The following is a 12,900-nucleotide window of genomic DNA, read 5'->3' on the forward strand; positions in this document are numbered from 1 at the left end:
CCCTTCGATTGCAGATCCTCCTGATCCTCAGTGAAGTTAGGGAACAGGAGTAAGCCTTTTCCCCTCAGACTCACTGCCTGTGGGCCCTGGAGCACTGAGGTCATCTCCATGGAGAGCAGATGGGTCTGGAATCCGGGAAGAACCCTGGGAAGTCCCCTGGTCCCAAAGCAAACAGCCTGAGAGATGCCTGAGGGCCCTGCATGGGATGGTCCCCAGGGCTCCAGGTTCTGCCAACAGCTGAGGCAGGCACGTGGGGCACCCCAGGCTCCCAGCTCTGGCCCGAGCCAGAGCACCTTGGGGTCCAGAGCCTGCAGAGCAGGAGGGAAGACCTCTGGCTCAGTGATTGTGAATGTCTGGCATTTTTTCCTCACTAACAAACTGCTGTCTTTGAGTCTCCAGGGATCCAAAGGAAAGTGTCTCTTGCTACCTGGCCCTGTATCCCCCCCCAGCAGTCAGGCCCCCCGCTAACTCCTCTGCCCTCCCCACCCACCACAGACCTCAAAGCCACTATTCTCCACCCTGGCCCCTGGCCCTGGGGTTCTCCCCAATTCCCGTCCCCCACAAATCCTCCCTCAGCAGCCAGAGGGAAGAGAACAGTAAAAGTCTACTGTGGCAATAAAAGGCATTAACCATCTGAACACTCGCCCACAGTGCCGTCTCTCCTTAAGCAGGAAATATTGTTTAATGCCGGTGGTAATGAGCGAATCGAATTTTGGAAATTAAACTGGAATTTGAGCATTAGCGCTAGGGTGCTGGCATTTGGCAAGTCAAGTGGCTCTGCTGCCACCCACCTCCGCCCCCATCAGGGCCCCCTCCCCCTGCAGAGCCCCGGAGATGCTCCCTGCACATCGGCCCTCCCCCCGGCCCAGGCACCAGCCTGAGATATCTTATGGAAGGGCCTGCCTTTGCTATCTGGCTTCTGTGTTTTCTGGGCCCTCCTTCCAGCCCGAGCCCCATTCTGCCCTGATGTCGGGAGTGAAGGAGTGCAGGCGTCTCTCTCTCTCTCTCTCTCTCTCTCTCTCAGAGGGACTGGAAAAAGCCTAAGATTCTGGCAACCAGATGCCACTGCCTTTTCATAAGCACCTATCCACCTACCTATGGCTGGCTCCTGGGGGTGGCTCCCAGTGCTTCTTAGAGGTTGGGAAATTGAAGTTTATTTAGACTGAGGTTCTGGGAAAATAAAAAAGACTCGAGGGGCCAGAGGAATGGGAGAGGTGTGTGCTGGTGGAGGGGCAGCAGGCCCTGAACTTGAACTTGACCAACAAGGCCTTGAACTTGAGCAGGTCCCCCTATTGCAAGCCTTGTGCCATGCAGGGACCCCTCTGAATGGGTGACAAGAGCAGCCGAAGGGGTCCCTCCCACCTCTCAGACTTTGCTCAGATTCTGCGGTGGGCCTGGAGCGCCACCGCCCCCCCCGCCCCGCACCTGTCCCCTGAACAGCGTAACTCCAGCCCCCCTCCTCCTGGAAGCCTTCAGGATGTAAACAGTCCCCACCTCCCCTGTTGGCCCCTCTGGTGCGCAGTCCAGAGCTATTTCCTGGCTGTCCTCTCTTGCAGTAGGTGCTCAGCAAATGCTTGCTGAAGGAGCCACCAGAGGGTGGACCCAGGAGGGAGGTCAGGTGCTCTGACCCAGGCCCTTCTCTAAGATGGCCATGAACACCTTCGCTTAACACAGAACTGGGTACTTTTCCCATGCATTATTTGGGGGGTGCTGTAGACTCTGCCCAGTCCCTGGCAGTGGGAGGACACAGGGCACAGAGAACAGAGTTGCCCTCTCTGGGTCCAGGCAGGGCTGAGGACTAGTGCTTACCTTCTGTTGCCCAGCCCTTCTGGGGTGTCATACTCCCACTCCCCAGAACCCCAGGTGCTCCCCACACCTGCAGACACAGACACTCACATTTGGAAAGAGCAGGGAGGCAGGAGCCAGGGGTTATCAGATTGGGAAGTCAAGACCCGAGAGGCTGCCACTGTGTGTCTTAGAGCAACCTCTTTGCTCCAGCTTCCTCATCTGAAAAGAGGTGGCACCTAGGTGTTATCCAGGGCCCTGTCCAGCTCTGCCACTCTGTGGCCTTGTTCCCTCTGGGGACGGCACACTAGTTCTGGGGGCCACAGTGTGGCAGTCCCAGTGGCCTTTGTCTTGTTTGGAAGCAGTCTATTGCAGATGGGTTGTGTTCCCTTCAGGGGATGGACGTCAGCTCCCATGACTGTGACCCCGTCAGGGGATGGACGTCAGCTCCCGTGACTGTGTCCCCGTCAGGGGATGGACGTCAGCTCCCGTGACTGTGTCCCCGTCAGGGGATGGACGTCAGCTCCCGTGACTGTGTCCCCGTCAGGGGATGGACGTCAGCTCCCGTGACTGTGTCCTCGTCAGGGGATGGACGTCAACTCCAGTGAGCAGATTCACCTCTCTCATTACTGCTGCAGGAACAGTGTTCGGAGAAAGTGCTCAGCAAACAGTTGAATGACTGAGGAGCATGCTCCCTTGTTCTGTCTCTTGACAGGAGGAGCCCATGTGAAGACTCGAGGGTCGGGGTGGTTTGGCACTGGACTCAGCCCTGGGAGTCGGAATATGAACATATTGCAACCCCCTACCCCAAGCTGGGCTCTGTTGAGGGGAGGATACTGGGTTCCAGTCACTAGCTTCCCCTTGCTCACATGTTTGGGCCCTAGGACTTCCCACCCAGGGGCATCTTCAGCCCATCTCCACCCCTGGCTCTGCAGTCTCTCCTGGGCTCACCTCCTCAGAGGAGCAACAACACCCCCGTATTCCAACTGTGGGAGGCAATGGACTTAAGGCCCAGGGCTTACAGGGGAGAGTGAGAACATCACCCAGGAACCCTGCATCACCTCAGATAAGCAGGTTGTGCTCAGGGACTGCTCGGCCTATCCCTGGAGTTAGGGGTCTGTGTGGATGTTGGAGAGGATGGGAACTGGCTGGGGAAACTGAGTCATCCTCTGAGACTCTCACTAGGTTGGCATCAGATCCAAGACACCAGCAAATGGGGCCATTGGTCATCTGAGAACAACCTAGGGACAGCGCCTCGGGAAAGTAGCCAGAGGGGGAGGAGGTCACAGGGGGTAGGGTGACGGGAAGGTTGTCCACCTCAGCTGGTCAGCCACAGCCTGAGTCTGGTCCCCCCCAGAGATGACCTCTCCCCATTTAGGACACACAGCAGGGGGTGGCCCTCCTGCCCAAATCAGGGTAGGGCAAATGAAGTGGGGGGTGGTACTCCATTTCCTCTTCCTCCTGAATAGAGAACCCTGAGTAATGGCCCGCGCTGTTGTTACTGCTCACCAGGTCCTGTCCCTGTAGTATCTCTTGGAAGCCTAGCATCTACCACCTGAGGCAGGACTGAGTATTCCCATTTTGTAGACCTAAAGCCCCCGGTGGGAAGCAGTTATACAGCTGTAAGGAGGGGAGCTGGGGTTTAGCCCCAGGGCCTGGGCCCGAAGGAGATCCACCCTTGGACTCAGAGTCCTTCCAGCCTCTGGTCTGAAAGAGAATCCCTAGAATCACACCAAAGCCCAGGGGAAATGAAGGGGGGGCAAACGGGGTGCATTTGAGGATCCTGGAAACCACCAACATTTGAGTGGGGCTGGGGTCACCCGAGAACCCTTAAGGGAGTAAGTATGGAGCAGGTTTCTTTGGTTTCTTGCAGTCTTCCAGAAAGGCAAGGCTAGCTGCAGTTTCCCTGGGGAAATCTGGGTGGTCAGGGATAGTAGGAGCCTGGCCCCCTACATGTTTGTAAAGTCCTCCAGAAGGAAGGGTCGTGGTCTAGAACGGAGAACTGTAAGGAAGGCAAGATTTCAGGGGAGAGGAAGAAAAAATTAGGGGGAAAAAAACTGGCAAAAGGAAAGTGGCTGGTTAGAAAGGCACATGTGGATGAATTTTAATGCAATCAGAAGGCTGTCATAATGATAATAAAGGAATACATTCAGACGTCAGGAGAGAGGAGAAGGCTCCGGGCTGTGGTCCCAGCATTTAAATCAGGTTCAGGTGGAGGAGGGGCCTACTCTTCCCTCCCCTTTTCCTTCAGACGGAATTTCTAAGCAGGGGGGCCAGGGATTAGCTGGAGGCAGGGGGTTTTACTTCATTGTCTTTCTGGAAATCCCATTTAATCGGGGTCTTTAAAAGGCCCTGGGGGCAAGGGGGAGTCCTAGACAGGCCTGGAGCGCAGAGTTGCCACGTCCTAGGACTCCTCTGAAGGGCTCTGTCCATTTCATGCAAAATGCTGCTGCAGCTTCTGGGAGCATAACATAAGCCCCTGACCCTCTCTCCTCTCTCTCTGCCTCTCCTCTGCCCATCTCTGCTCTGTCTCTTATTTTTTTTTTTAAGATTTTATTTATTTATTTTAGAGAGGGAGCACGAGCGGGGGCGGGCAGGGGCTTCAGAGGGAGAGGGAGAACCAGGCTTCCCCCTGAGCAGGGAGCCCGATGCGGGGCTCGATCCCAGGAACCTGAGATCCTGACGGGAGCTGAATGCAGATGCTGAACCAACTGAGCCACCCAGGCGCCCCTCTTTGTCTGTTTCTGACAAAGTTCCTTCTGCCATGTTCCTTCTCCCTCTGCCCCTAACCCCATCTCCCCCCATCCCTCCTCAGCTTCACCACTCCACTCTCTCCTTCCTTCTTCTTGGTTTCCCAGCCCAGACCTTGGAGTCCCAGAGCCCTGAAGATGGGGCCGGGGTGAGCTTGGTCCTGGGATGGCCCCAGAAGCCAGGTCAAGCAGCCCAGGCAGGGGCAGGTGGTGGGGCTGGGGCTCCAGGCCCCAGAGCTTTGGCTGAAGCCCACTACTGGTGAAGGGTTGTGCTGGTGTGCCCCAGTCCGGCACTGGTAACAGGAGGTGGCAAAGATGCCCTGCGGGGCATGGAAGGCGCTGGGACCCAGGGCCACCTCATCATTGAGAAGGTGCCCAGTGCTGGGTGCTCTGGGCTAAGGGGTACTGGCAGGGCAGAGGTCAGGGCTTCCTGAAGAGGAGAACTCTGGGGTGGCCTGTGCAGCACTGCAGGAAAGCAACCAAAGAGTTGGTTTCCTCTGCTCTGTTCTAGACCCCAGGACAGCCCCTCAGCTCTATGGGAACTCCCCTGGCAGTGTGGGCAGGAGGGGAAGGGCTCTCTGGGGCAGGAGGTGCCAACTACCCTGAGCACAGATGGACACGGTCCCAGAATGCTGTCACCTTCCGAGGAACTAGGAACTCAAGGCCATTTGCAATTTGGGGGTGTGCATTTCTGCAACCTTGGCTGTGTGTGCCTGCGTTTGTCAGTCACTGGAGAGTCACCAAGCATCTAAGTGAGTACCTGCTGAGTGCTGCTGCCGCAGGGATTTGGTGCCAGGTACTGTGGCTGCATAACAATTTTGCCCCAAACTGAGTGGTGTGAAACAACCATTTGTTACACTCATGGATCCTGCCGCCTAGGAATTCAGACAGGGCACAGCATGGAAGGCCTATCTCTGCTCCAGGATGTCTGGGCCTCAGCTGGAAGACTCAAAGCCTGGGGTCTGGAATCATCTGCAGACTCATTCATCGCATGTCTGGTGGTCAATGTGGGCTGTCAGCTGGGGGCCTGGGTTCCTTTCCATGAGGACTCTCTATTTGCCCTCGTTGTAAGTCCTTCACAGAAGGGTGGCTGGCTTCCATAGAGAAAACATCCTCAAAGACAGCCAAGTAGAAGCGGATCCCTTTTATGACCTAGCTTGGAAATCAGCAGGCCTCACTTCTGCCATTCTTTATTGGTTAGAGCAGTCACAGCCCTGCCCAGGTTCAAGGGGATGGAGCACAGACCCCACCTCAGTGGGAGGAGTTAAGGCCACACTGCAGTAAGCTTGTGGGACTCAAAATCTCTGGCAGCCCCGAGCTGCTGCAGATCCACACAGCCCAGTGTGATCCTTGTTACCCTAAGCACACGGTCAGGCCAAGTGGTGTCAACAAACCATTTGGGACTCAACACAAGAGTAGGGGGAGGCTGGTGAGGGGGCCCAGCCTTCAGGAACAGGCCCTCCCACCCCCAAAGTGCCCAGGGCTAAATTTTGCTGCCTAAAAGAGGAAGGGCCAGACCAAGGAAGAGACACCAGATTGAGGTAAAAACAATGTGAGATAGAAAGAAGGTGTGACCCTAGGAATGGCACAGGGCATTCATTCCTCCACTGCAGAACTCTGTGCTGAGGGCCCACTATGTGCCAGGTACTGCAGCTCCAGCCAAAGCCTCATCTCTTCCCCCAGGGAGAAGACATGGGGTGGGGGCAGGGAGCTAGACCGAAACCAGCTACACGGGCAAGGCAGTAAATGATTGTCCTTTGAAACCTGGGCCATGAGAGGGAGGAGCTGAGACAGAGGATTAAAGAGAGCCAGAAGGAGGGACCTTGATGAGGAAGCAATAGACCTAGAAGAAGAGAAGTCAGCCTTGTGATATTGGAGGCACTCTGGGCAGCGGGAATAGCTTATGCAAAGGCCCTGTGGCACACTTGCCTGTTGTGAGTTAATTTTGGCATCTGTGGGTGAAGGTGGCTCAAGAAGATAGTGAGTGTATGTCTAAGAGGATGGAGGGAGGGAATGCAGAGTTGCCCAAATGACCGGTGGGCCATCTGTGTGCCATAGGTGAGCAGCCAGACCAGTGGCCTTGCTCCCTCTGGGCGGGAGGGGGCACAGTCACTGCCACCCAGCGCCCTTGACCCAAACCCTCCCTCACCTCCTCCTCTGGCTATGCTCTCCCTCTCCCCCAACCCCCTCACCCTGTGGCCCATCCTGCTCTAGCCACGCCCCAGCCCTCCCTCTCCAGCTATGAGCCCTCTTCCTTGCCCAGATCTTCCCTACCCCCCCTTCCTCTTCGGTCGTGCCCTCTTACCCCCGGGCCGCCCCGGTGCAGCCCGGCTCCCCTGGCCCGGGTAAGCATCTCCTAATTTTGTTCCAGAAGATAGAAAACTCTTCGTGGGCATGCTCAACAAGCAGCAGTCCGAGGACGACGTGCGCCGCCTCTTCGAGGCCTTCGGGAACATCGAGGAGTGTACCATCCTGCGCGGGCCAGATGGCAACAGCAAGGGTGCGTGGGGGCGGGGCGGGGGAGCGGGCGGGCGAGGCCTCCGGCCAAGCACCTCATTGACGGCCAGGTCCTGGGCCGCCTCCAGCTGTCCGCGACTGACCGGCGACCGAGCCAGGGAAGCATGCTTGGAAGGGGCGAGGCAGTCCGGGCCTGGGGATAAGGGACGGCCGCTAGCCAAGTCCAGACAGGGGCAGGGAGACTTCAGGGGTCTTTTAACTCTCTGGCCCGTCCAGGTCTTTCTGTGTCGCTGTGTTTCTCGGTGTCTCTCTTTCTCAGTCTCTGTGGGTCACCCGTTCTGCTTTCATCTGGGATGCGCCCCCGCCCCTCCGCCCCTCCCGTGCCCCGCCTCTCAGCCCTATAGCGCTTCTCTGGCCTTCCTGGGGGCCCTCGCGCCGTGGCTCAGCCTCTCCCGTCCCCCCAGGGTGCGCCTTTGTGAAGTACTCCTCCCACGCCGAGGCGCAAGCCGCAATCAACGCCCTGCACGGCAGCCAGACTATGCCGGTGAGTGGGCCCCCCACCCCGGGGTGGGGTGGGGGCGGGCAGGCGCCCGGGAGGGAGGGACCAAGAGCCCCGCAGGGCCCCGCTTGCCCTTGCGCTCCGTGCACACCATGCGGCGCTCACAGCCTCCCCGAGAGGCAGGAAGGCATTATCAGTATCCCCATTTCTCAGACAAGGACTCCGAGGCCCAAAGATGTTAAGGAACTGGACTGCCCCTAGAGAAAAACCGCCCGCGGTGGGGTTAAGATCCAGGACTGCTGGGCCAGTGCAAGCGCGGGAGCTAGCCTTCCGTTACCGCCGCCTCCCCGCCCACGCCGCCCGTCCCCCCTGGGGAGAAGCGGGTGGGTCCAGGCTGGAAGCAAGGACAGCTGGGAGAAGACGCAGCTGGGGCAAGTGGGTCTCACACGCAGTAATGGCTGCAGGGAGCCTCATCCAGTCTGGTGGTCAAGTTTGCCGACACTGACAAGGAGCGCACGATGCGGCGAATGCAGCAGATGGCTGGCCAGATGGGCATGTTCAACCCCATGGCCATCCCGTTCGGGGCCTACGGCGCCTACGCACAGGCAGTAAGTGGGGGCACAGCCGGGCGCGTGGGGGGGGGCCGCAGCTGTTCTCTAGCTCCCTTTGCTCAGAGCCCCCAAGAGCAACTCCCCTAACAGCGCTGAGGGGAACCCTGCTCCTGGCCCAGAACATCCTGCTGCCCTGGAGCATGAGGAGTGGTGAGGAATGGACCCAGGGAGTAGAGGCCAGAGGGGGTTAAGACAAGGTTAGGCTGATGCAGGGTGGCTGCCGGGAGGAGGGGGTTGCTGTCCTGGTTCTAAAGGGGAAGAGCTAGAGAGAAGGCCTCTGAGCCAGGCAGCAAGGGGGGTTACCTCAGCGCTCTTCCACTCGTCAAACCCTAGGAGGCACCGCTTGGAAGTGGTGAGAGAGGCTCAGATGTTTGCTTGTGGCCGCTGTACTCCCACTCTCACTCAGGGAACCGGGTCCTCAGGCCTCTGGGCATTCCTGGCAGGCGTCCCCCACAGCCCCCTTCCCCTGCAGTCCCCCCAGACCCTGCCTCATGCTGATGGCCACCCACTTCTTCCTTACACAACGGAGCTGCCTCTGTCCACCTCTCCCCTGAGCTGCCCAGCCCCCCCAGACGTGTGACCACAGCCCCCACACGTGTGGCACTGAGGTAGGCCAGGGTACCTAATCGAAAGAGGTCAGCTCATTTCACTTCTTCAGCAGTGTCCAAACTTAGCCATGTCCACGACCTACCCAGTCCCCACTCCCCTTTATGACAACACGGGGGGTGCCTAAGGTTCTAGTCATGATCCTCCTGTTGCTGATTCCAAGTGAGGACCATTTGAATCAAATCCATGCCAAGTTCGTTCTACAGAGGCTCATCTGCCATGTCTCTAGAGCTTCGGCTGTCACATCTCCACGGACAACAGACCTTTCACGGGGCTGACCAACACCCACGGAGCCGGTCCCAGCCCCCAGCCCCACCCTGCCACTTCAGAGTCCCTAAGGCCCTACCATGACTTACGAATACAGTTCTCTCAGGTGGGGGGGGGTGGAGAGATAGAGCCGAACTCCCTGGGGCTCAGGGCCCCCCGGGAGGCTGGTCTCCGGGAGCTGAGCCCCCTGGTGGGGAGGGCTGCCCCCCCCCGGAAACGCATGATATTTTTTCCGCTTCCTCTGCCCCAGCTGATGCAGCAGCAAGCAGCGCTAATGGCGTCAGTAGCGCAGGGCGGCTACCTGAACCCCATGGCTGCCTTCGCCGCCGCGCAGATGCAGCAGATGGCGGCCCTGAACATGAATGGCCTGGCGGCCGCACCCATGACCCCAACCTCAGGTGAGTGGGCGGGTACCAACACGGGGCCTGGCCAGGCAGGAAAGCAGCTGGACTCGGGGTGGGACCTGTTGATCGGCCAATTTTGTCTACTAAGGGACCTTTCTATGGCAAGAGCACACATGTATGGGCCAAGCAGGCCTCATCCTTCCAGAAGTTTGCCTTAAGAATGCTCTAATCCCTGGGGACCTAGGGGAAGTTGGGATGTGGGCCCCATGCTGTCAATGACATGATTTCAAGGTGATGACAGTTTCACTCAAGTTACTGAGCCATGTCAGGAAGCAATTCATCTTGGTCTCTTTTGTAGATCTCTAGAAGGAAATTCACATGAAAACACCTCCCTTTGAGGTCTGAGGGGTAAAGAGCCCTGCCCATTCTGTGACCTTGTTAGGTTCCTGGCCTAACCCGAGAAGGAGCCCCATTTTTTTCATTTTTCTTTAACCCAACTTAGACTCATTGGCTTTTCCCAAGACAACTGCACAATAAGCAAGAGAGGACCTCAGGAGTTATTAAAGGACAGGGGGCTTGGAAATAAGCCCTTTCACAAGTCATGTTCTTTTTTTAAAAAGTGTTTAATTTTCAAAATTTTTAAAAAGATTTTATTTATTTGTGTTTTTTTTTTTTGAGAGAGAGAGCACAAGCAGGGGGAGAGGCAGAGGGAAGGGGAGAAGCTGACTCCCCACCCAGCTGGGAGCCTGACATGGGGCTCGATCCCAGGACCCTGGGATCATGACCTGAGCCGAAGGTAGACGCTTAACGGACTGAGCCATGCAGGCACCCCACAAAGCACGGTCTTTATTGGATCTTGGCTATTGTTCAGTTCAGTGATGCTCAACCCCGGCAATTTTGTCCCCCTGCCCCCCAGGACATCTGGCAATGTCCTGAGACATTTTTGGTTGTCACAACTTGTGCGGGGGTGGGCCTGCTACTGTAATCTGGTAGGTAGAAGCCAAGGATGTTGCTAAACATCCTACAATGCACAGGACAGCTCTCCACAATAAGGAAATATCTGGCCTCAAATGTCAATAGTACCAAAATTAAGAAACCCTTATCTAGTTCTAAGGGCTGGCCCCAACACCCGAAGCTCTCATTCATCAAGCTTCCTTGGCTCTCTGTTCCCACACCACACCGGCAGCCTTCTTGACATCCAGGAGCTGTAGAGAGGCCCTGCTTCCTACTTGAAGAGGAAGGCCCTTTCCAATACAGTCACCCTGCTATCCACACCTTGGGCTCCACCCACCTGGCATAGGGAAGGCACAGGGTATTTTCATCTGACCCTGACTTTATCCTTGCCACAGTGAGCATCACCTTTGCCTCCACTGGAGGAGGCCAAAGTGTTTTATTTTGTGTATGAACAGGGCTGACTGTGGACTCTGCAAAGGGCTCTCTCTTCCCTTAGGGCAAGGGAACATCAGAATTAAGACCTCCTCCACCTGAGTAGCAAAACTCCTTGGTGGGGAGGCAGATCAGCCCCTTTGTGATCCAGAGAAGAGAGCAGAGCCAGAAACTTTAGAAGCCCCTTAGTGGTTAAACAAGGCATCCTGACTTTGCCGGGGTGAGCAATAACACTGAAAAAGATGAAAGGAAAATTAAGTATGGTCAAAGTCAAGGACACTGAGAATAGTTTATGTGCTGCAGGTCCAAGGTCATGCTGCAGTCACCGGTCAGGGAAGTCTTTATGGGGTAGGCTGGAGTTGGACTCTGCCTTGAAGGATGGATGCAGTTGGGATGAGTGATGTTACCATGCAGGGAGATAACCCAAGGCATGATTCACAGATAGGACTGAGTTGGTAGGTAAAGTCTAGGTCTATTCCCAGGCCCTTGGAGCCAACGGGTGGAGCTCCATGGGCTGGCCTTCCTCACCTTGGTTCCGCTTGCCTCCCCTCCTCCCCCACCCCTCTCCACCTCTGGAACCAGGTGGCAGCACCCCTCCGGGCATCACTGCACCAGCTGTGCCTAGCATCCCATCCCCCATTGGGGTGAACGGCTTCACCGGCCTCCCCCCACAGGCCAACGGGCAACCTGCTGCGGAAGCTGTGTTTGCTAATGGCATCCACCCCTACCCAGGTAAGCGTGTCTGGTAACCCTTCCTTCCCCATGCAACATACTCCTCACCCATTTCGTCTCTGCCTTTGGTGTTATAATAGGGAACATGTGTCTCCTACCCTCTGTCTGTTCCGTGGTAGGACCCCAAATGTGATCAGAGAGAGCTAGCCTCCTGCCCTCCTTCAGGAGACCAAATTCTCCTTCTTGGAGAGGTGCCAGTCTGAGGGTGAGAAAGAAGCCCATTTGTGGAGCTCTGTCAGGACAGAGAAGAGAATAGATAGAGTTGTACAATCAGGTAGAGAGGCTAATAACTGCAAATTAATTGAGGGTGAATTTGACCCATAGGGAGTGAAGAGATAGATGCTAAGAGGATAATCACACTTAGTGTTAAGTAGGAAAAAACTCTTGTAGGCAGGAAGCAAAGGCACATAAATTGGCAATCTGGCCTCTGTTGGGTCCCTGGATCCGTACGTAACCATGGTCAGCACTTGGGACGGGGAATCAGAACACTGGCCAGCACCCGAGCGCTTCTAGCACCAATCCGGGCACAGGAGATCCAGGAGGTCTGTTCCTGAGTAACTGTGTTCCTCTCAAACTCAGCATTTCCCAGTGGTGAGAGCGTCCGGCTGACTTGAGGCAGCTGTTCTCTCTGATTTTGCGGATGGACCGACATGAGAGTAGGAAAGCTGGGCCTAAAGCCCTAGAGCAGACTGGCAAGGGGCGAAGTGATGGAGATGTGAAGAGCGCTGACCTCCTTCCCGGAGGGTAGATGACTAGGTTACAGGATCCCCATAAGTACTAGTAAGTTCCCAGTCTGTGCCAGATGAAAGGGGGGCCCCAGAAGGAGAACAGGACATGGGCCTATCCCCTGGGAGGTCGAAGGCAGCCAGGAATACAATATACATTCACAGCATAATGAGACAATAGGGCAGAACAGAGTTCATCAGGAGTGAATGTTGTCTGCCTCAAGATGCTAAAGGATTCAAATGAAGGGAGAGTTCTATAGGCTGAAGAAGCCCAACAGAGTTTCCCGAGGAGGAGGCCCAGATCCACTTTAACAGATGGGTAGGCATTAGAGAGGTGAGGATGAACAAGGAACACACTTCTGTGGAGGGGGCTGCCCTGGAGGCCCAGAGACCGGGGGGCCTGCCTGGCAGGGGCAGGGGCTGCCCAACTAAGACAGAAGGGGTCAGCTTGGGGGGCTAAGTAGTGCTCTCTACTCTGGTTGCTCATCAGAACCCTCTGGGTGACTTTTTGAAATCACAGAAGCCCAGAGATTCTGATTTCAGTGGCTGGAGTGAGGCCCAGACATCCATAGAATATGAACGTTCCACCAGCAGCTGAGTGCAAGGTCACTGTACTAGCAAGAAATAGAGGAGAATTTCCTGACTTTGACCTTGGAGTTGTCTCTGATCTGATCCCAGTGCTTGCTCCACACCTCTCCCCTCACTGCCTAGACAAGAGGCCAGAGAAGCCCAGAGTGA

At 56.4% G+C, this 12,900-nt stretch overlaps 1 protein-coding gene across 14 annotated transcripts in view; it reads left to right on the plus strand.

Moving 5' to 3' along the window:
* The window catches only part of CELF4 (CUGBP Elav-like family member 4), a 293,550-nt gene that overhangs the window by 255,736 nt on the left and 24,914 nt on the right, over positions 1 to 12,900 (plus strand). For 6 of the 14 annotated variants that reach the window (XM_064577723.1, XM_064577724.1, XM_064577733.1 and 3 more), the window contains exons 4-8: positions 6,907 to 7,035; positions 7,457 to 7,536; positions 7,956 to 8,099; positions 9,226 to 9,373; positions 11,288 to 11,437. In XM_064577723.1, coding sequence (XP_064433793.1) covers positions 6,907 to 7,035; positions 7,457 to 7,536; positions 7,956 to 8,099; positions 9,226 to 9,373; positions 11,288 to 11,437 — 651 coding nt within the window. The remainder of the gene's footprint in view (positions 1 to 6,906; positions 7,036 to 7,456; positions 7,537 to 7,955; positions 8,100 to 9,225; positions 9,374 to 11,287; positions 11,438 to 12,900) is intronic. The other 8 variants (XM_064577728.1, XM_064577731.1, XM_064577722.1 and 5 more) reach the window with 3 other exon arrangements.

The sequence above is a fragment of the Mirounga angustirostris genome, unplaced genomic scaffold (assembly GCF_029215605.1).
Source record: "Mirounga angustirostris isolate CCGP_5_RB_7025 unplaced genomic scaffold, mMirAng1.0.hap1 SCAF_14, whole genome shotgun sequence".
Classification (NCBI taxonomy): Eukaryota; Metazoa; Chordata; class Mammalia; order Carnivora; family Phocidae; genus Mirounga; species Mirounga angustirostris.